This window comes from Ambystoma mexicanum, chromosome 7q (genome assembly GCF_040938575.1).
Source record: "Ambystoma mexicanum isolate Mex_15411 chromosome 7q, UKY_AmexF1_1, whole genome shotgun sequence".
Lineage (NCBI taxonomy): Eukaryota > Metazoa > Chordata > Amphibia > Caudata > Ambystomatidae > Ambystoma > Ambystoma mexicanum.
The window spans coordinates 997,459,740-997,483,370 of NC_090941.1; the positions used below are offsets into that span (position 1 = coordinate 997,459,740).

The following is a 23,631-nucleotide window of genomic DNA, read 5'->3' on the forward strand; positions in this document are numbered from 1 at the left end:
GCGAGGTAATACTACTCCTCATGCTTGCTTTATCAAAGATAATAATAAATATCATGCCTGGCTGTACTGAAATGTCAAAAATGCTCTAGTGATCTCTCGCTCTCTCTCTCTCTCTCTCTCTCTCTCTCTCTCTCTCTCTCTCTCTCTCTCTCTCTCTCTCTCTCTCTCTCTCTCTCTCTCTCTCTCTCTCTCTCTCTCTCTCTCTCTCTCTCTCTTCCCCCACTTCCCCTCTCTCTCTCTCTTCCCCTCTCTCTCTCTCTCTTCCCCTCTCTCTCTCTCTTCCCCTCCCTCTCTCTTCCTCTCTCTCTCTTCCCCTCTCTCTCTCTTCCCCTCTCTCTCTCTTCCCCTCTCTTCCTCTCTCTCTTTTTCTCTCCCTCTCTTCCTCTCTCTCTCTCTCTCCCTCCCTCTCTCCCTCCCTCTCTCCCTCTCTCTCTTCCTCTCTCTCTTCCTCTCTCTCTCTCTCTCTCTCTCTCTTTCCCTCTCTCTCTCTCTTCCTCTCTCTCTCGCTCTCTCTCTCTCTCTCTCTCTCTTCCTCTCTCTGTCTCTCTCTCTCTCTTCCACTTGCACTGCATACTCCACGCTGGAACACACCCACCTACACAGAACATTCAAACGCACACTATCACATTCCTACTCATTCACCCACCACTCCCTGATCCATTCATACTGCATTCTACACACAGACACGTACCCATCCAGAACATTGAAGCACACAATCACATTCCTACTCACTCATAGAAACCTGAATGTGTCTCACCCACTTGTCCCCAGGGATCTGTCATCCAGGTGACCAGTGTAGGAGGGTTTTCGGGGAGCCGGATGGCGAGATGCGTTATCCCCTTCCCTGTTACACCTTTACCTTTAGGAACTCAACCCCCCCTGACCTCTTCACAACACAAACACTTTTCCACGGATAGCTCACTGTGAGACAAAATGTACTAACACCCGAGACGTATACCTGGCATGTCCAAATACAATAGTAAGGCAGAGTCGGGCAATTACTGACCATCACACACACCTGACTTCCATTACATTTACCCAGAAGCATAAAAGGCAGAGCACAAGAGCACACTCTGAGCAAGGATAAGCACACGAGGAAGCAGCAGTTCTAAGATGGCAGTTTAATAGGTGGCAAAAGACGGCAGCACAGAAGGGGACCCCAAGGAGGGAAGAGCCCATGACCATTTCGACGACGAACAGTTACTTTCATAAAACCTCAAAAATAGAAAGTGTAAGACCAGGAAGCCAGGCTGAAGAATCCTGCATTGTTTGTTGGAGGTGCCCAGGGCTTTTCTGCGCCGATAATCAAAGCGGGAAGAATTGCCTGCTGCCGTGATACTGTCCTTGGCTCCTACAACAAAGTAGCGCCAGTGAAATCAATAGGGCCGGTGAGTTGGGGAAGCAGATACCAGACCAGTCTGTGTTGAAGCCTAAGTTGCAAACAGCAACATTGTATGGTGAACGCTAAAGCAAACCGTGTATGAAGCACATGTGATAACCAACGCAAGTAAAATTGGACAACAGAAGAGTGATTGAACTTGGAAACCAAGATACGATACTGTAGACAGTGGTCTGGCCTTGCATGCATGCTCATTCGGAGGTCCCTGTAAGGTATCCAACTAAGAGGTGTCAAAAACAAAAGAGTGACAAAGGATTGTGAATCAAAGTGGAACAAAATCCTGTGCACAATTGAAAGTCTTCGATGTTAATAGAGTAAACAAAGTTGATGATAATGTACATAACGTTGGTCTGAGCCCGAACGAGGGAGATCAGCTTAGAGATTTTGGATAAAGCAAGTTTGTGTTGAATTAAATGAAAATTTGTCTGAGACGGCAGAGCGAGACTGATTGAACATTGTGTTGAAACAGATCTGAGCCCGGCTGAGGGGCATCCAAGGAGAATAGTGAATCACCTGAGAAATGGAGTGTGAAATCCTGAGAGGAAAAGAATTTATTGTATGTTTGTCGCATCCAGTCCTCTGAAAGAAGAGACTTTGAAAGGCAAAGAGACTTGGGCACGAAAGGGCCTGATGCTAATGTTCGAACTGCACCCTCGTGCTAGAGAAGCCAGAGACTGTGTTAAGCTTGAGTGCGTCGCCTTGCCCCATGCTGCAAACGTGAGGAAAGGAGGCCAACGGCCTGAATATCCTGACTTGTCTTTTCTTGAACACTTCTTTCTATTACATAGTATTGTTTCCCACAATGTTTGTATTTAGAGGTAAGGATTGGCAATAGGTTTATTAGAATAGTCCCTTTTGTTTTAACAAGACACTACTAGGACTGCGTTATTATTTGATGGTCGCAGCTTGTTCCCATCTTTAGATTTAGGATTAGATAGGTGTTTCTTAACCCCTTTTTGAAGTTCAATAAACACCCTTGAACTGTGGTCACTTGTGCCTGTCTTACTCAAGATACCCTGTCTTCCTTACATATGGTGTCAGGAGTGAGATGTGACTAATTTGAGAGAAATTGTGGAACCCTAAAATTCCAGATGCTTAGTCATAGAGCCCCCGACCCTTCTGTTGCCACAAAAGTCTGTAGCAACAGAGAAGCCACTATCCCTCCAGGGAAAAGAGGAATGATCCCCACAGACATAGTTTTGATACCCCGCCCTGGGTATTATATAAGTTTGCCTCGAAAATCGGGCCTGGCCTGGAAGTTCAGTTTAGATGTCCTAGCGAGCGTCATAGATCCTGACTTCCGGGGAGACATAAAGGTCTTCTTACAGAACCATGGCAAAAATCTATTTGAAGTACATTGTGGAGACGAAATTGCACAGGGAATTCTCGGAAAGGCTTTATTTCCTCATTTTAGAGAGCGATAACTGGTAGCTACTGAGAGAGGTACCTTTGGCTTTGGGGAAGCTGATGAACCATCTACCATTGTAGCAAAAAGGGCAGAAGAACCTACCATCCTTCCCGACTTAGCCTTCGCTCAGCGAAATGATCCAGCACTTGCAGAGGCTTTCTTGCAAGTGATTCCTGAAGGGGGGGATTAGACAAGAGAAGTCACTTTTTCTTCTTAAAATAAGGATTACTGTACAGAAAGGAAATATCCACAGAAGACTAAGTAAGGCCCAAAACCCATCGGAAGATTGTACTAGAGATTGCACATTCTCATTTGACAGGGGGACACGTAGGACAATCTAAGACCCAGTGGGAAGTTGTACTGGGCTGGTATCCATTGTCACGACCCTCGCCCAAAACCCCCTCTGGCAAACCCATTGGCCAGGTGGAGTCAGAACAATATTTCATGAATGACGTCTTAAGGGAGTTAATTGATGTGTGCGCCTTAGTGGACATCGACGACATCTTAGTATACTTAGCCTCAGAACAAGATCATGTCAGGCACGTTCGTTCAGTCCTCACCAAGCTCCGTCAACATCGCTTGTTTGCAAAGCTTGAAAAATGTTTTTTTCACGTCACCGAAGTAGAATTTCTTGGTTTTATCCTTACTCCAGGAGGCATCAGAATGGACGTGCACAAGGTAGATGCCATTCTGAAATGGCCTTCACCGACGTCTCTGAAAGCGGTACAAAGCATGCTGGGCTTTGCGAACTTCTACCTCCGGTTCATCCCAGACTTCTCTCAGGTTGTGCACCCAATCACAGTACTATTACGAAAAAACAATAAAAAGTTTGCTTGGACCCAAGAAGCAGAAGAAGCCTTTCAGGAACTTAAACAAAGGTTTACCTCCGCTCCAATCCTGCAACATCCTCGTCCAGACCTCCCTTCAGAAACTGATGCGTCCAGTCTCGCAATGGGGGTTGTCCTTTCACAGAGAAACCCGGAAACCAGCCAGCTACATCCTGTGGCCTTCTGGTCGAAAAAGTTCTCATCTCCAGAGATTAATTATGCCATCACGGACAAGGAACTCCTGGCTATCAAATCTGCCTTTAGAGCCTGGAGGCACTACCTTCTGGGGGCCAGATATACCATTGCAGTCATCACAGACCACCGAAAACTGCAATATCTCAAAACAGCCAAGGCCCAGTCCTCGCGCCAATTACGGTGGGCCCTTTTCTTCGCCGAATTTGATTATGTAATCACATTTCGACCAGGAGTCAGAAACGGAAAGGTGGATGCCTTATCTCGCATGGGCATAGATGAAATAGTATATACAACTCCAGACCCAGTACCTATTATACCTGAATACAAACTCTTGGGTATCATGACAGCCTTAACACAAGAAGAACTACAAAAAGAAATCCAACGGACAATGCATCCTGATGCCTACCTCGCATGGCAAACTCAAGGAGAACAATATACCATCAAGGACCACCTACCCTTTTTTAGGGATCGCCTATATGTACCCAAGAAGGAATTACAACAGCATAATATTTCAAACTATCACGATTCACTGATCGAAGGGCATCCTGGGATTGCCAAAACCCTACCTAAGGTGAAAGAGAACTTTTGGTGGCCTACCTGGCCTAAGGACATCATTCAGTATATTCAGTCCTGCGGTGTCTGTGCACAAAATAAATCACAGAAACAAAAACCATCTGGTCTCCTACAACCATTGGACATTCCTCCAGTTCCATGGCACACTCTTTCCCTTGACTTCATCACTGATCTACCTCCAAGCCAAGGGCTCAACACCATCCTTGTAGTTGTGTACTTATTCTCGAAGATGGCCCATTTTATTCCCCTCAAAGGCCTCCCAGATGCAGCCACTTTAGCAAATGTGTTCCTGGATGGCGTGGTTAAGCTACATGGCTTCCCTTCGGTTCTGGTCTCTAATCGAGGAAGCCAGTTTGTTTCAAACTTCTCGAAAAAATGCTGTGCAATGGCGCAGATCGACGTTCGGCTATCTACCAGTCACCATCCCCAAACGGACGGCCAAACCGAGAGAACCAATCAGACACTCAAGCAATATTTATGGTGCATGCTGCACCACGAACAAAGGAATTGGAAAGACCTACTATGGATAGCAGAATATGCATATAACAATTCTTTGCATTCAAGCACGGAACAAACGCCCTTCTATACCCTTCATGGCAGACATCCACGTACCTCTGAACTAGACCTTCCAGCCAGCTTGGAAATGTCAGCGGTAAAGACTCTACACACAACCATTACTCAGGCTTTCAAAAGGGCAAAGGAACACCTTATTCATGCCAAAGAAAAACAAGAGATTCGCCGACCAACACCGGAAAACGGCCCCTGATTATCAAGTAGGAGACAAAGTTTGGTTAGCCACTAAATTCGTACCGATCAAGGGAACACGGACCTTTCATCCCAGATTTTTAGGACCCTATACCATTAAGGCAATTATCAACACAGCAGCCGTGAAACTGGATTTACCACCTAATCTACACATCCACCCGGTATTCCATGTGTCCCTCCTGAAACCATTGCAACCCGGCACACGGATTGGGACACCACCTAAGCCCATACTTGTTGATGGAGAACCAGAATTCGAAGTCAAAGATATCTTGGACTCTAAATACTCTAGGACCAAGCTATATTATCTCGTCGATTGGAAAGGATTTGGACCACAAGATAGATCCTGGGAGCCCAGTGAGAATATCACAGAACCACGTCTAATCAGGAAATTCCATCGGAACTTCCCAACCAAACCTGGGCCAGACAGAAGGAACACCATGGGAGGGGCCTTAGGGGGGAGTGCTGTCACGACCCTGGCCCAAAACCCCCTCTGGCAAGCCTATTGGCCAGGTGGAGTCAGGACTCGGGCCTCTAGAGCCTGGCATCCTCTTCAAAAGCCCTCATGGGGCCAGTCCTAGCGCCTATGGCGCCAGGCCCATACACCATGAACAACAATGTGCTTGGGAACTACTTTTTTGTATTGTCAGCTAACATGGAGGCATCCACATAGCTTGGTTCCTATGAACCAAGCTATGCGGTCTAGTGTTTTGGGTGTGGCAGGCCTGGAACTACTTTCCCTGGTACTACTTTACCTGGGCTATATAAACCACACCCTGACTGCAGAACATGCTTAGTGTTACTTTGCAGCTTACAACGTGACGCTCACCGTGTCCAGCTATTCCCTCAAACCTTGGAGAAGCAGAACCTGCAAGGAGACCAAAGGAACATCATTAGCAGCAGCATCTTACCTGCAGTCTTCACCCTTAAACACTTGCAGCTACTGAGAACAGCTTCCTCGAATCTGCACGCCTCCCGGATAGAACGACCTGAAAGAGGAAGATGGAGGCAACATTAAAGAAAGCTGTAGAGACATTTACAAATTACGAACTGCTCAAAAGACTTACCTGGCTGGTCGCCTCTCGGCTGGCACCCCTCCGGACATTCCACTCGCGCTGAAGAACACTGCATCCTACAAGGAAGGAAAACACAGGTTAGCAAAGGCACGAATTTGCAGCGCATAGCGCTTACTTACCGCATCATAGCGCTCTTAATGTGCCATCATTTACCAGCGGGGCTCAACCAAGCCAGTTCGCCGCGCTGAAGCTCTGCATACCTAAGGGAGAAAAAAGAGACATTTTAAGCAAAGAAAGGCATGCAGGATAGCAACAAAACTAAAGAACAGCAATAAGACCTACCTGAACAATATCAAACGGGCCGGCGTCAGTGAAGTAACTGGACCACACTCGCCCATGAAAGACAACGCGCCCCTGCAAAGAAGGCAGGGCGGAGAGCACGCCTAATTCTACCACAAGGTGAGGAGAGGGCGGCAGAGGGACTGAAAGCATACGGGGGTGGAGGGAGGATACTTATCCCAGTTGGTCAGTCTTGAACACAGTCCTCCTGTATTTTCAGGCAGAACCTTCCCCGCAGACCACATCAGGGCAAAGCTGTGAAGCATACCAGCGAGTAACCTAGCTGGGTGGTGTCCCTGTGGATACCAGGTGAGCGTTACATCCATGCTGATATAAAGAACCTTTTTCAGACAGGTGAAATATGTCAGAAAACCAGTACTCCTATTCCTGTACCTGCCCACTGAATCCTTTACCAATAATAGAAGTCCCTTTATCAAGGATTGGGATGGATATCATTTCACAGTTGGAAACCTCTAGATTGGGTAACAAATATGCCCTCATAATCATCGATTACGCTACCACATTCCCTGAGGCATTCCAATTGCGGAACAACAACACCCAGCAAACACCCATTACCATATTTTTCCATGGTTGGTTTTCATAAGGAAATTTTAACGGATCAAGGATCCAATTTTATGAGCAAACTCATGGGTGAAGTCAGGGAATTTCTTCATATCGCCACCTTAAGAACCCCAGTTTACCATCCCCAAACAGACGGATTGCTAGAAAGATGCAATAAAACCCTTAAAATGATCCTAAGAAAGTTGGTAGATAAGGATGGGAACGACTGGGACTGCATGATCCCCTGGGCCCTATTTGCAGTAAGAAAAACCTCTTGTGCATCCACTGGATTCTATCATTTTGAACTACGTTATGGTAGAGAACCTAGAGATGTCCTGGACACGCTACGGGAGACCTGGAAAGAAAGAGAAGAGGCACCCATTTTCCTTTCTCAAACGGCCACCAGATTGCGAGAACATATGAAACTTGTTCGAAATCTAGTCTATACTCTTATGGAAACAGCACAAGCACAACAAAAGTCCACCTATCTCTCCAAGTGGCATAGGCCATATGAAATATTAGTACAAACAGGAACCTGTACCTATAAAGTAGCCCAACATGACGGAAAACAAAAGACCCTTCTCTACCACGTACATCTCTTAAGAGTGGTAGGGAAATACTTCTGCCGCCAATGCCACAATATTACCTTGTTTGGTACCCGAAGAAATAGATAACTTTGAATTATTTCCCCAAGAGCTGTCTAGTCAACAATAATAATGGCATTGCACACCATTTGAAGGAAGTAATAACAGCACAAATAGGGCGGAGGAATGTCAGGACAAGGGGGGCAGAGCAACAGCACAAGGAGGGGCACATCAACAGCACAACGGTGGGCAGAGCAACAAACGGCACTAGAGGGGAAAAAAGCAAAGGGGTAGGCAAAACAGCGCAACGTAGGAGTGACATCAGCGCTTTGGGGAGGACAGTGCAAGGGGGAATGAGGGACAGCGCAAGGAGGAATGAGGGACAGCGCAAGTGGGAAGGAGGGACAGTGCAAGTGGGAAGAAAGGAAAGTGCAAGCGGAAGTACAGCGCAATGGGGAGGAGGGACAGAGCAAGGGGTCCAGCACAAGAGTGAGGAAGGCCAGTACAAGGGTGTGAGAGAAGCACTGTTGAGGGAGGAATAAGAAATAAACGGCAATACAAGAAGGAATTAAAAGAATCTGATAGATGAAATGTAGGCCAGCAACAGTACGCAGGAGCATTGTACAGCATTTGAAGGAATGAATGACAGTACAATTGGGGAGAGGGAGTGGCAGGACGAAGGGGGGGCAGAGACAACAGCACAAGGGGGGCTGACCGACAGTGGGAAGGTGGGCGAAGGGACACAGCTAGAGGGGAAAGGAGCAAAGGGGGAGGCTCAATAGTGCAAGGGGAAGGACAGTGCAAGGGGAAAGGAGGGGACAGCACAAGGGGAAGGACTGTGCAAAGGGGGTATGGTGGGCGAGCACAAGGGGGAAGGAGGGACAGTGCAAGGAGGAGGAGGTAAAGCACAAGAGGGTTAGTGCAAGGGGGTGAGGATGGACAGCACACGGGAGGGAAAGAAGCACTGTGGAGGAAGGAATAAGAAATACATGGCAATGCAAGGAAGAATAAACAAATCCAATAGTTGAAAGGTAGGCCAGCAACAGTACACAGGAACATTGTACATTTGAATGAAGGAATGCCAGCACAATGGGGGAAGAAATGGCAGGACAAAGGGAGGGCAGAGCAACAGCACAATAGTGGGGCTGATTGACAGCGCAAAGGTGGGCAGAGCGAAAGAGATGGAGGGGAAAGGAACAAAGGGGGAGGCACAGCAGTGCAAGGGGGATGACAGTGTGAGGAGGGAAAGGAGGGACAGTGCAAAGAGGAAGGAAAGTGCAAGGGGGAAAGAGGTACAGTGCAAGAGGGAAGGAGTGACAGCGCAAGGGGAAAGGACAGTGCAAGGGAGTAAGGAATATAAGGAAGGCATGGTATCAAACAGTGAAGACAGAAACACATGATCACAGTTCAAGGATGTTTATTGAACTTCAATTGGGTTTAAAAAAATGCCTATCCAATCCTAAATCTAAGGGTGGAAGCAAGCTACAACCATCAAATAATAATGTATTTATTTTTGTGTTTAATTGTGTTTCCATTTTTACAAAAGGACATTCCCTTGATTGCGAGTTTAGAAAAAGTGAAGCTTCCTACGTTTTCTTTTTCCTTTCTTTCTTTAAAATGCTCAGGTTTTAGTTGTTCCATGGGGAATTTAATAATAACGCAGTCCTAGTGGAGTATGGTCAAAATAAAAGGGCCTATGCTAATAAACCTATTGCCAATCCATGCCTCTAAATACAAATGGTGTGGAAAACAGCACATATTATGGCTTTACTAGCATGAGAATGCAATTCAAAATCTCAGTATCGGGAGCTATTACGTGCCATTTAAAGTCTCTTATTTCACCCCTAGTCCCCCTCTGTCGGGCTCAGACCCACTTTAATACAAAATCTTCAATTGTTCTCCCTCCGCCAGGCTCGGACCAAATTTATCTCGTTTTCCAAACTTTCTTTACTATATAAAAATTGAAGACATTTGACTGTGAGTGGGATTTTGCTTGACCCATCGCAGGACCACTTCGATTAACAATTCTTTGTTTGCTTCTTAATCTTACCCTTTAACTTTCACTTTTGCCACGTCTCAGCTGGATACCTCACAGAGACCTTCGATTGAGCACCCATGCGGTGCCGGACCACTCTGTCAAAGATATCGCATCAAAGTCTCTTCAAAATTCAAACACTCATCAGCAGTTCAACTTTTATTTGCGTCTTTTCTCACACACTTTTTAACAATGTTAATTCCAGTGCTCGCCATACAATGTTGCCACTTCCAACTTTGGCTTCAACACAGACCGCTCTTCTATCTGCCTCCCAAACTCACCGGCTGTATTGATTTCACTGACGCTGCTTTGTTCTTGGAGCCAAAAACGGTACCACAGCGGCTGCTGCTTTTTCCCACCTTGATTAGTGACGGGGGAGGGCCCCGGGTATCTCCGACACACAATACAGGATTCTTCAGCCTGGTCTTACGCTTTCTAATCTTGAGAGCTTGTAAAAGTAACGGTCTCTTGTCAGAAATGTCAAGGGAATTTCCATCCTTGCGATCCCCTCCTGTTTTGCCATCCTTCTTCTCTCGTTCAGATGCCGTCTCAAAACTGCTGTTTCCTTGTGTGCTTTTGCTCGCTCAGAGTATCTTTCATGCTCCCCCTTTTATCCGTGTGGGGAAGCTTAATTGAAGTCAGGCGTGAGTGATGGTCAGTAATTGCCTGACCATTGTATTGGGACACGTCAGGAATACTGCTCGGGTGTTAGCCGGTTTTCTCCCAGAGCGTGCTGTCCGTGTGAAAGTGTTTGTGTAGGAAAGGGGGTGGTTAGAGTTCCTACGTAACCTATCTGACAGGATGGGGTAAAGGCGTTACAGGGAAGGGGATAAGGCATCTTGCCATCTGGCGTCTCACTCTCACTCTACAAAGACCCCTCACCCAGGTGATCCTCCCACACTGATCCACCCCCAGGAACTGAATCCAAAAGCGATGGCCGTGTCCTGGCAACTTGAATGACAGAACCCTTGGGAACTAGTGGGTGAGACACCTTCTGGTCCCACACAGGAGGGACAGCGTAAGGGGGACGGAGGGACAGTGCAACGGGGGAAGGCACAGCGTATGTGGGAGGAGGGAAAGCGCAAGGGGGCCAGCTCAAGGGGGAAGATGGACCAGTGCAACGGAGGGAGGAGGGACAGTGCAACGGAGGGAGGAGGGACAGTGCAACGGAGGGAGGAGGAACAGTGCAACGGAGGGAGGAGGGACAGCGCAGGGGTAGGAAGGAGTGAGAGTATTGTAAAGGATCAACACAAAGTAAGTCCTCTCCAAGTCACTTTATTCATGTAAGGTATAAGGACCGCAGCATCCTCCAGCTTTCAGCTCTATTCCCAACTGACTCCCACAACATTCTACAGCTATTCGGACCATAACAATTCTAAGGCGAGCTTGAGAGACAGGGTTCCATGAGGAATGCATTGATGCAATCGGTAACAGGATAACTATGTACATTTAAATCTGAATAAACTATATACAGAAGTAGGAATATGAATGCACTTTACAACACAACTCCTTCCGTTTGCGGAACCTGTTGAGCATGAAACATTAAGGAAGGCGTGCTTGAGATATGACATTGTTCACAACATAGACAATTACCTCATTCGTGCAACCCTTTATTTGTTCCAGATCTCACCTCCTCTCACTCTGACCGTACTGCCAAAATCCTTCTCAACAATCTTAACGCCCAAATATTTCGACTCACACTTGCTTGTCCTCTTTGGCAACCCGAGTTTAACCTTGTCATCTCATACAAACACATTTTTTTGCAACCATGCTTGATATCCTATCGAACCTTGGCCATCCCTCCATGTTGACTTATCTTATCCCTAATATGCCTTATATTAGAAGATACCATTTTTGATTTTCCTGCCCAACCTGGTGTCAACAAGGTGTTTGGGTTTCGTCCTCTAAACTGGGAGAGACTCCAGTGGTGCCATGAGGAGAAATTACATATTGAAAATATCTTAGTATCAGCACAAGGGAGGGAAGGGGATAGCTCAAGAGGGAAGGAGGGAACAGCACAGGGGGAAGGAGTAAGTAACGCTCAAGGGGAGCGGCACAGCAGCCAAGGCGGAAGGAGGGACCGCACAAGGGGAGGAGGGAGAGCACGGGGAGAGCACAAGGGAGAGGGGAGACAGGAGGAGAGGAGAGACAGCACAAGGGGGAGGATTGACAGCACAAAGGCAGAGGTGCAACAGTGCACGAGGAGGGAATGAGGGTCAGTGGAAGGGGGAAGGAGGGTCAGTGCAAGGGGGAGGAACTACAGTGCAATTCGTACAGTGCAAAGGGGTGAGGAGGGACCATGCAAGGTGGAGGAGGGACAGCACAAGGGAGAGAGGACGGACGGACGTAGCAAGGGCGGGAGAAGGGACAGAGCAAGGGAGGGAAGGGGATAGCACAAGAGGGCAAAGGAACAATAGCACATGGTGAAAGGAATGACATCACAAGTGGGATGGAGTAACATGTAAAAGGGGACGGAGCGAAAGGACAAGGCGGGGAGGAGGGACAGCAGAAGGGGGACTAAGGGCAGCACAAGGGGGAAAGGAGCAATAGCGCAAGTGGGGAGTGATATCTGCTAGTTGTTTGCATAATTGCATCCTTTGGTTATAGTTGTCCTATATTATTACCTATATTATTATAGTTTTGATCTCAATGTGATTTCTTACAAGGACACTTGTATGTAGTCAGTGGTACTGCACCCATCCTATGTACTACAACATGCAAATGTCCTCAGAACTTATTTTATTGAAGAGGTGCAGTAGCACTGTCAACATACAGATGTCCTCACCAGAAATTACATTGCAAATAAAATAAACAAGAACCGGGGATACATGAAATAGAAATGAAAACAAGTTGTGAGCATGAGAAAACATTTGTCAATGGTACTGTACCTCTCCAATGAACTACAACATACAGATGTCCTTGCAACTTATTTTTTTGGAGAGAAGAAGTACCACTGACAACAAACAGATGTCCTCATACGAAATCTGAGGTTTCTTATGAGGACTTCTGAATGCTGTCCGTGATACTGCACTTCTCTCCCAAAAATATATATATATTTTAATGTTTTTTTAATTTGTGATATGTTTACAAATAAACCTTTCACAAGCAAGACAAAATAATCACTTGTATGGTAACAGTATCTAGAATGGGATAACCTACATGTAGCCCAATGGGGCTAAGAAAGTAGTCCAAATATACCCCGACTCCCTCTGGCTGTGAAAAGAAAGATCACTACGCCACGCCAGCTTTAAAAGTGACACATTGACATGGTAGGGAACTCCTAATTAGGAGAAATTAGTTAAACAAGGCACTTTTGTATTAGAGTGACGTAATGGAATAAGAAATAACATTGAGTGTATCGGCCGATTTTGCCACAGCAATTCCCGTTGTCATGCCAACCACAAAGTCTGCTTTCTGGCACCCCTTTACACTCTCGTCTGTAGCAATGGTGCACCAAAATGCATCAAAACCATAGGACTAGTTCATAACCTTAAACTTCCGTTAGAAGTGAGAGTGAAAAGCACCCCTATCGCACATCGGCAGGGAATACTGACGTGATCACCCTCTTGCTGCAATTCTAATTGTTCTTTTATAATGCGTTTAATACCTCGGACAGTTTCTAAGCTTAATACCGGAGACGGTTTCTAAGCACGAGACTGAGATTCAAACCTGTGTTGCTATGCGTTGTCTTGCTTCCAAGACAAACGTGTTGCCCCTGAGATATCCTGCCGGCAAAGATCCCTTTATAAAAAATATAGGGTGCCTTCTGGAGCATTTATTAGAAGTCTTTTCTCAGACCAGTGATGGCAGAGTTTTTTACTTGAGTACATTGTTTGACCAGTTCAGATCCCTAACAGAGGAAGCAGTGCGTGGCCCATCATATTTAGTGGTCATCACGTAGCTTTAACCTGAGCAGAACCATCTCCGGTTCCGCAAGCACCTCAAAACCTTCCTCTTCGCCTCCGCTTTCTCTCCCCCTCTCCCCTGCTAAAGTTACTGAAACTGCACTGAATCTGCAACTGGGCCACTCACCGTTCTCGGTCCTTGGCCCAGCCACTCTCCCCTGCACTGCCTCCCTGGTTACCCCCTGCACTGTGGGACTGTGTCTGTATCCCACAGCCCATCTTCCCAGCACTTGTCTGCACTTACTTCGCACTTGCCACTAGCGGGCCCTTGTTGTTTTCCTGTACGCTATTAACCCTGTACTGCACTTTGCCCTCTCCCTCCCTTTCCCCCTTGCACTTCTCCCTTTCCCCTCTACCCTTGCACTTGCGCGATCTGAATGACACCTGGCCTAGTAGGATCGTTGTCTGTCTCCCCTTGCCCCCCCCCCGCCTCGTCGCGCCTTGAAACACTTGTGTATAGGCGCGTTACAAATGCCATATCGTATCATATCATATCATAACCCTGGCCATGGTGAGCTTTGTACAGCATATGGGCCTTACAGATTAGAGTCATTTTGTTCCCTTTTGAATGAGGAGGATCTTGTTTTAGGCGTTTAAATGTTTACAGACTGTGCAATCAGTTTTTAATCTAAATGTCTTATTTGAGGAATAATTGGTTATGAATGTTTGTATGAACTCACACGTTATTACTTGATGGTACATGTCCCTGTCGTTGTATTGGAGTTGATGATTTTATATTACTTTTTAGAGTAACTGTTGAATATATGTATTAACTATTGTATCTATTGTAAAGGTTGATTTATCAGCCATATGCAATTAGAAATAAAGAAATTAAAAAACACACATTTCTCCATCCATTCTTGATGCCGCAAAGACAAAACGCTATTTTGTGTAACCCCAGTGCCAAATCCAGCTATCTTTGTTTTTTCATCACTTGTGCCAAAAAATATGGTTTGAGAAGCTGGCTCGGCTCACTGTGTGTAAAACAGTGAACGCAGAAAGCTTTGCAGGATGTATTGATCAGCACCTAATATACTTGTGCACAGCATCCAGGCAGCAAGCTTAGAGCTTCAGCAGCACACCATAACACATCGAGGCACGTTTTGCAGTAAAACAATGGGCACTGAACTTTTTGAACCAGGCTGCCTTGTGGGACACTCCCCTAACCCCCAAGGGTGTGCCCTCTCATAAAGACACGTCTCTGCCTTCATCAATCTGATGTGTTCACTCCATTGTCCGAATTCTCTTGAAAGTGACCTCCTCAATATAGTGCTTTCAAAAGTATGTATTCCTTCTATGGATTACGCCATGCCTCTGTGCCCAGGAATTCTAACCATGTAGATCTATGTAACATCAGGTCCCTGCACAGCTTTCAATGGATTGTGTTATTACTGTGGCCCTATCCGTTCACTTCTTACTACTCCTAAGATTGTTCTTTATGCTTAGTTCTCTGGATGCATTGACTTTAAAGCTCCTCCCACACCCAGGCTACTCTCTCTTGCACCACATGCATACACGTCATCAGTGTCTGTTCTCTGCGCTGCCTCACTCATGATCATTCTGATTTTATGTATTTTTTTCTGTGCTCTTAAACATGAATGCACGAAATATGCACATGTTCCATCACACCTTGCAACCTCTTTTCTGGAATATTTGTTTTCATTGCAGCTAGTGAAATTAGTAGATCTGTTGCACGCTTATTGGAGATGCTGTGTTCAAGGGGTCTCCCTTGCACACTCGCATTGTGAGATTGGGCTGCCCTTCTGTGGCACAAACCTAGGGTACACTTGAGAGCGACCCGCTTAATGGTTTCTTTGTCTGCTTTGGCTCACGCAGATCCTGGACCTCTCCTATAATAACCTGTCGCCAGATGATGTCCTAGCTCTTGGAAGCCTTCCTCGCCTGAGAGTCTTGCACTTGACGGGAAATGGGCTCTCGCATCTTCCTTCAGACATGGCAGTCTCAGAGCTGTAAGTATACGGATGGTGCTGTCTCAGGCACAAACCTGGAGATTCTCTAATACAGCCCTGGGCAGGTCTGCTGCTGTTAGTCAAACAATGTACCTGAGCAAATAGAGTATGGACTGCATGAAGATCAAGCTTCTCTTTCTCACACATTTATTGCACTATCTCTCTCTCTCTTTCACTTTATATCCCCTCTCTAGCTCCTTTTTAGTTTGGGCTACTAGGTGTCACTTGCGACACCCATAAGCCAAAACTATTGCATGAGATTGCAGATGGGGAGAAATGCCATATGAGAGGGGGACACACAGCTTGTGGTGTTGTTTGGTTATTTGCCCATCCAATGACTGCCCATGGCCATGCTAATCCCTATGGCTATTCCCACCCGAATAATGCCCCTGCCTGCTCAAAACACCTCCTCGAGCTAGCTTTAAACTAGCCTTACCATCAAACTTTGCACTGCAAGTGCCTGCCAGTGTTTATTTTCAAAGCAGTCTTCTGAGAGTTAATGACTTAATTGGAGTTGTAAACCCACTACTGTTGTAATAAAAATGTCTTAACCATGTCTGCCTTCAGCCACTCTATTTATAAGCACTATGTGTGTCCTTCAGCCTTTGCCAGGCACTGCTATTATATGCCCAGGTACATGTACCATTTTGCACCTCTTACCATCAATAGCCTGTTAATACCCTTAAGGCACTGCCTACACAAAGGCATACACTGTTGGCATTGCCAATGCTTGTTTCAGTTTCCTTCTCTCTTCCTTTGCTCCCCTGGTCTCTTCTTCTCTCTTCTGCTGGTTATAGTAAAAACAATGGGGCTCATTCAAGTTTGGCGGTATCCCGCAGTTAAAACTGGTGGGGATACCACCAAATGGTAATACCATTACCGGCACCTAGACTGGCAGAATTACCGGCAGATTACAAGTGCCAGTACTGGCAGGTTAATAATCGCCATTCCATGGAGTCCCATAGGACTCCATGGGGGAATTGCTAGTATTACCGGCACTGGTAACACCGGTGCTGGTATTATTGGTACCAGTAACACTGGTACTGGTATTACCAATTGTTATTTGGCGATGTGGTGCCTGATAAACCTCCAGCCCAGGGCTGGAGGTAAATTAGGCTCCCATCGGCAAACTTGGAGTATGCCGGTCCGGAAACATGCCGTTAAATGGAATAACCAGCATGTTAATTCTAGACCGGCATACTCCTAATGACCCCCAATGTACCTGGTAAAGTACGTCGGCACCTGGGGAACATTGGCCAGCCAATCAAATCCAAGCCAATATTCCATGCTGTTGCCAGCTCTGAATCTCCCGGGCTCGCCTGTGTTGCCGTTCTCCCTCACTGCTCCCACCTCCCACTCGTACCACACTTAGCACCACCTTACACTTGGCCTATAGTATGTAGATCTCCTCACTCAGACCCCGCTCCACACTCCAACCTCCTCCTTAGTCACCCTTCAAACCACCACTGCCCTCAAAGGACATTGGAAATGGAAGAGGGGCTCCACTCTGCTCACCGCATTGTATTTCCACGGCAGCCATGTTTTCTTTAATGATCAAACACGTATGTTATATCCGCCACATGGTGATGTAAGGCATCACTAATAAAAGCCCCGCCCCTGCTCAGTGAGGACAGTTCCGGGCAAGACAGCAACACGTTTGGTGTCAGTGTCATCATTGCTTCCGCCGGAGCTGTGCAATGGGGCCTAACAGCCTGGGGCCCTGTTATCCTGTTTCCTGCTGGCGCATCGGCCGGGAAGCAGAATCTAACACTGGCGACGAGGCAAGTGAAATGAACGGCGCACGCGACGCCCAGTAAATTAAGCCCTCGGCAGGGGTACACATTTTAGAAGCACGGTAGGCTCCCCAAACCCCCACCAGAAAGAAAAAAAACATTTCTTTCTTTCTCTCTCTTCTTCCTCTCTCCTAAGAGAACTGGAACAAAGTTGGACACATCCAGAATTTTTTTACAAAGTGGCCAGACATCTGAATCCTGAAGGCCCAAGACCAACTGGCAGACGACTTTGAGCCCACTTGCCTGGAAAGGGTAACAGGCAAGAGCATCGCTCCCATACCCCTGTCACAGGACGTGAGAGCCAAGCAGGGCTGCAGATACCAAGGTGAGGGGGCATGGCAACACGTGCACACAGGCAAGCACCAGAGACCAGCACCATGGTGACAGGAAGCTCTACTCCCAGGCCCAGCACACCCTCCAGACTCGCCTCAAATTTGTCACCATCCACGCCACACGCATGCCCACAAGGGGGAACATCGATCGCACTCAGTCCTTTCGACCCATACACCGACCCTTCATCGGTTGGCCCCCGGTGGCAGCTGTGGTCACAAAAATTTGAGATGGCCATGGATTGCAAAGACATTACCACGTCAAGGAAAATGATGGTGCACCTCCTACTGAATGTCGGGGATGAGGTCTTACGCATGTTCAACTCGCTGGCAATAGCAGATGGCCTCGACGTCTACCAACAAACCAAGGACGCGCTCACGGCCCACTTCATGCCCCAGCTCAATCCAGACTATGAGACATTCATCTTCTGTACTACCATCCAGCTGGAGGACGAGACATTGGATGCCTATCACACCAGGCTACGGAAACTCGCAATCTCATGTGAATTCACCAACATTGAAAAGGAAATCCGACGACAGATTATTAATGGGATACACTCAGAGAAGCTGAGGAGGATGGTGCTCAGCAAAAAAGGCATATCTCTGATCAGAATACTGGAACTTGGCCGCCAGAGGGAGTTGGCACATGCCAGAGCAGCGCACATGGGCACCACCCTGCAGAAACTCCAACCAGCACTCATGTTGGCGACAGTGGCCCAAATCATGAACCGCCAATACTCGAGGGAAGAGGCCGGCGGCAACAACGCACACTCCAGATGGCAGCCAAGAACCCCGGGACCCATGGAATGTGGGTGGTGTGGAGAACCTTGCCACGGCAGATCTAACTGCCCGGCCCAAGGCACCACGTGTGGGGCATGCGGCAGAAAGGACCACTATGCCAAAGTCTGCAGATCATCAGGGCTGCCACAACAACCCCAAACTCCCCAAGACAGGGCCTCAACCTCTGGAAAGAAGAAGAAATAAGCCAGTGCTCGCCGAGTCGAGACCGCAAATTCATCGACCGAGGAGGAAGGGGACGATGTCACACAATCCCAGGAAGAGGTCGCAAACGAGAAATGGAAAAAGGGAAAAAAAGTATACCTGGTCTCCGCACTGAACTACGGAGACACCACACCCAAAAGAAAACTGAGAAGGCGGAAATGCCAAATAGCCATCCAAGGACAAGACACGCAAATGACCATAGACACTGGGGCGTCCGTCAATGTCATGCTGCTGACCGCATTCAGAAGACTACGGCCCCCACCAGTCCGGAAAACAATGGACACACTGTTGTTTGCGTATGTGTGCAAAACTCCACTGTCTGTAGTAGGTCGATTCCGGACCACTCTCAGCAATGATGACACGGACACCAAACGTGTTGCTGTCTTGCCCGGAACTGCCCTCGCTGAGCAGGGGTGGGGCTTTTATTAGTGACGCCTTACGTCACCTCGTGGCGGGACGTAAGGCGGATATAACAACCTACTGCACCTGACCTGCCTGCAGCAAGCTTGCAGCAGCACAGGTTTTTAAACATAACATATTCTCTTAACACCACTTAGGGGTTTGTCCTGGCATGTTAATAGCAATAATAGTGCCCTCCACGAGCGGTTACCCGGTGGTAATGTCCCACGGGCCACGAGCACGAGCAGTTACCCGGTGATAATGTCCCACGGGCCGCGAGCAGTTACCTGGTGGTAATGTCCCATGGGCCACATCAAATATCTTGAGTCATGGGCCTTTACCACCCACTGTATAGCTCTCTCTCTCTCTCTCTCTTTGCACCCTCTCCCTCTCTCTCCCCCCTCCCTTTCTTTTTCTCTCTCTCTCGCACCCCCCTCGTTCCCTCCCTGATCTTCCTCCAACTGGATCTTTGTATCTCTCTCTCTCTCTCTCTCTCTCTCTCTCTCTCTCTCTCTCTCTCTCTCTCTCTCTCTCTCTCTCTCTCTCTCTCTCTCTCTCTCTCTTTTTCTCTCTCACGCTCCCCCCTCGTTCCCTCCCTGATCTTCCTCTAACAGTTTCTTTGTTATCTTTGCTCTTTCTTTTGTACTTTTTACTTATTTGATCACTTTGCAAAATATAGTTGTGTAGCCTGATAAACCTGTCTTCTTGGAACAACCTATTTTGCGGGGGTGACGGATATTGAACATTATCTGATAGTACCAAGTGATGGGCTCTGGTGAATCGCATCTTAATCGGAGGGAACTTTGCCTATAAGGCAGATGGTAACCAAATGCTTGTATAGTAAAAAGTGTCACATTAAATCTGTGTCTGGAAGAACGTTGGTGTGGGACATGGTCCCTTCAAAAGAACCATGCATGACACACCATACACCATACAGCCCACAACACACGCTTCAGTTAATGTGCATAGGTGTGCATGTTGAGAGCACCTGAATATGTGGGGTGAAAACCTGGGTGTTTGGCTGGGAAACTGTATTGCTGTGACAATGCACGTGTTTGTTTTAGAAGAGTACAGGGACATGCCTCGCCATGCTATGGGTGCATGTGGGCATGTGGTATAGGTACCTAATATATGTGGTGACGGCCAAGAGAACCTATTTTCCCAAATGTAAATTTCCCAATGGTGGGAGGTCACAGACACCATTGAAGATGCCAGCTCAGCTGCCTGACCTAATATTGTCGCGCTCTGCATCCCTGATGCCCTGGGTCATATCCCCCAACCCAACATCTGCAAACCCACTAAAAACTCATCAGTTATCCCTGGTGAACGTGGAACAAGACACTGGCCATGTTGTGGCATTACCTGGGGTATTGCATGAATACCTTTGCGTAATATGGCAGTGCGACAAATCTTTCGATGTCGTCCATCTCCCATGGGGGAGAACCCTTCTCATGTGGCCAGGGTGCTGTGGCCACAGTCAAATAATCCCCCTGGGGTGGTGCACCGTGGGAGGATTACATGGGGAGGGAACACCTTCATGGGATTAGGGATGACGCCCTAGGAGAGACGCAGTAAACTTCAACAATGATCCCAGCTCCCTCAGCCTCTTACCCTCTTCCTAGTGCAAGAATCCTCCATACTTCTATGTATGCAAACAAAGTAGAAGTTTGTCCTCCTTTTAATTATACTGAGATGAAGAAGAATAGTCATGACATCCTAAAGAATAGTACTGCGACGAAGAAGATGCGCAGAGTGCAGAAGAGCACCCGATGAAACCGCAATGAGCAGACCAGCCTATTCTACCTAGCCGCACCTAACTAACAAATAAAAAGCAAGGAAGGTCTCCCAGCCAGGACCAGTCCTCCCTGAAGGAGCCGCGAGAAAGAGCACCATGTCATCCGGACAAAGGAGAAAAGCCGGGATGCCCAGGAAGAAACCGAGAGCTCCGGAGCCGGTCCTGATATGCCAGAAGGGACAGCAGGCTGGCAGAAGCAGGCAATAGGCGCACCCAAAGCTTTGGAAGTGCAATGGCTACATGAAGCATGGTTCGTGCTGCGGAGTCGCCGCAGACCAGTCCAAGCCTTCCCAAGCACCACGAGTCCCACGACTGACGGTGGAAGCTGGGAGATAGTGGACGCCCCCGCAGACCAAACACACAGGTACACGAAGGTGCTTGTAACTGCTGGGAAGCAAAAGAAGTGGTGGCAATCAGAAAGGGGGAAATAATACCCCGACCCTAGGGTCTAGGACCCTGTTAAGCTGATGGTGGAAAGGGGAAAGAAACCCAGATCCTAGGGTCTGGGACCCTGTTAAGCAGAAGTGGTGGCAAGCCAAATGGGGAAAGGAATACCCCGAACAAAGGATCTGGGACCTTGATAAGGAGAAAAGGTGGTGGCAAGTGAAGAAGGGGGAGGAATACCCCAAATCTAGGGTCTGGGACCCTGATAGTAGTAGTGAAGGAGCTGTTACACCTTTGATTGTGTATGGTAGTGCTTGGCAGGAGAGTGAACCAAAACAACCCAGAAAGAGAACGACCAAACAAAATACACCACTTGCTCATCTTCATAGTCAGTGTGTAAATAACAGTACTGGGAAGAAGAGTGACACCGGTTGACTGTGTAAAAGGAAGAGAAACCAGGGGAAGGGTGACAACTCCTGGCATTGTGACCATTGTGAGAAAGCTGAGTGAAGAGAGATATTTGCTAATCTTAAGGAAGTGGAAAAGGAACCAAGGGAAAGTAGGCACTCCCTCTTGGAACTTGTGTACACCACGAGAAGTCAATAGAAGGAAACATTCTCTTGACCCCTGTGGAACTATGTTTGTTTTTGCACCATTTGGAACTTGGTATTTGGACCTCTAAGAAGAAGAAGAATCTGCTGAGCAGACAACCCCTTTGTACCTTATACTTAGTTATTAGTGTGAGGGATGAGAGTTAGGTTTTTGACACAATGGTGAACCTATATTTATTTTGCCATCCTGACAGACCCATTTAAGATTAATGTTGAGGTAGGGAAACCCTCTTAGCGTTATGACTAACAAGGCCTTTCCCCAACCCTATCTTTCCTTTAATAAAAGACTGTAGCAACAAAAATGCCACCTGTGTGCCGATCTCTCACTACTGCATCCTCACAACAGCTGGACATAAAATCGCAGTACTTTTTTTTAATGTTGGGAGTGTCAAGCCCAGGATGCCACTTCCTGGTATGTTGTAGTAATATTTGGCCATGTGATGGCAAAACATGCAATGTAGTGTGTGAACCCACAGCCATCAGTGAATTCCACCCAAGTGCAGGCAAGATGTGATCTAATGGCCACATTGATGACTTTGTCACCTGGAAACCTGGGTTGTAAATCTCTTCTTCAGAGTTTGGCCAATCTGTCATTTCCTGGACAATAATTTGTCATTTGTAAATCCTTAAAGTAGGAATAAGAGATGGGGAGCTAGGCTGCCCATCTGCCAAGCCCCCTCCAATAAATTACATACAAACTGACAAGCCCTTAGATATCCTACAATCTCCGGGAACTGCAGCTTCCTCTCTATTGGCCCAAACAGACCAGGTGTCCAGGCCTCACCTCGTCAGGACCAGAGGAGTCTGGATAGCCACACCCGGGCAGGTGGCAAAGAGTGGCTGTTAAAAGGTACCACATGTTTGTCTATTTTACGTCTCACACTCCTTTGCCTCAACTCCTGAATCTCCCAAGATGGCACCAGCTCTGGGGCACTGCTCAGGCACACATTAAGACCTCTTGTCAGCTTTTGTGTCCCCTTGATGAATGGGACCCACCGCCCGGGAGTCTTACTCCTTCTGTCCCTTCAACTGCAATGCATTTTCTGCATTACTGCTTTTAGCCCTATGCCTGAGATTACTTGTCCGGTCCTTCTGATGTAAGCCGGTAATGTCTAAAGCAGCAAAAAGGCAGACACATCTGTCTGCACCCAGTTCTTAAAACCTCTGCCACAGTACCTTCTGCTTCAATCAGCACCATCTTGCCCAGCAAGCACCATGAGCTTTCATAAACCTCTTGGAAATTACTTCTTCCACTGGGAAAGAGCCCACTAAACCAATGTACTAAAATCCCACTGCTGATTAATGCTCTGCCCCCGACCCTGCGGCTTACCAGATGGATCATGGTCTCACCGTTGGTTTATGCAAAAAAACGGGGGACTCTTTAAAATAACTGTTCTCCTGTGAGCTGCACAGGTCTCACCCTTGATCTGTCCTGGCCTTTCTGACTCATGTGGAGCAACACACGTCCACAGAGCCCTACCCCCTACTTGCACAACTGTTAAGAACTGACTTACCTTCTACAGTGTCTGTCTAAGTAGAATAAGCACAAATATAAGAAACCTGCTTCATTCGCATCTAAAATAGTCTGAATTCTGGCCTCAGGGCCAAGAGCCCAACCAGATGGCTACTATTCATAGGAACCCTAAATCGGCCAAATACACTATCTTAACTATGTACGACACCTATGATAGTCTCAAAGCCAATTGGAAACCACAGCAACCCACCTGCTATACTGCATATCTTC

At 47.3% G+C, this 23,631-nt stretch overlaps 1 protein-coding gene across 4 annotated transcripts in view; it reads left to right on the forward strand.

Annotated features, from left to right (window-relative positions):
* XRRA1 (X-ray radiation resistance associated 1) overlaps positions 1-23,631 on the forward strand; it is a 624,270-nt gene that overhangs the window by 242,390 nt on the left and 358,249 nt on the right. For all 4 annotated transcript variants that reach the window (XM_069640151.1, XM_069640152.1, XM_069640154.1 and 1 more), the window contains one exon: positions 15,441-15,574. In XM_069640151.1, coding sequence (XP_069496252.1) covers positions 15,441-15,574 — 134 coding nt within the window. The remainder of the gene's footprint in view (positions 1-15,440; positions 15,575-23,631) is intronic.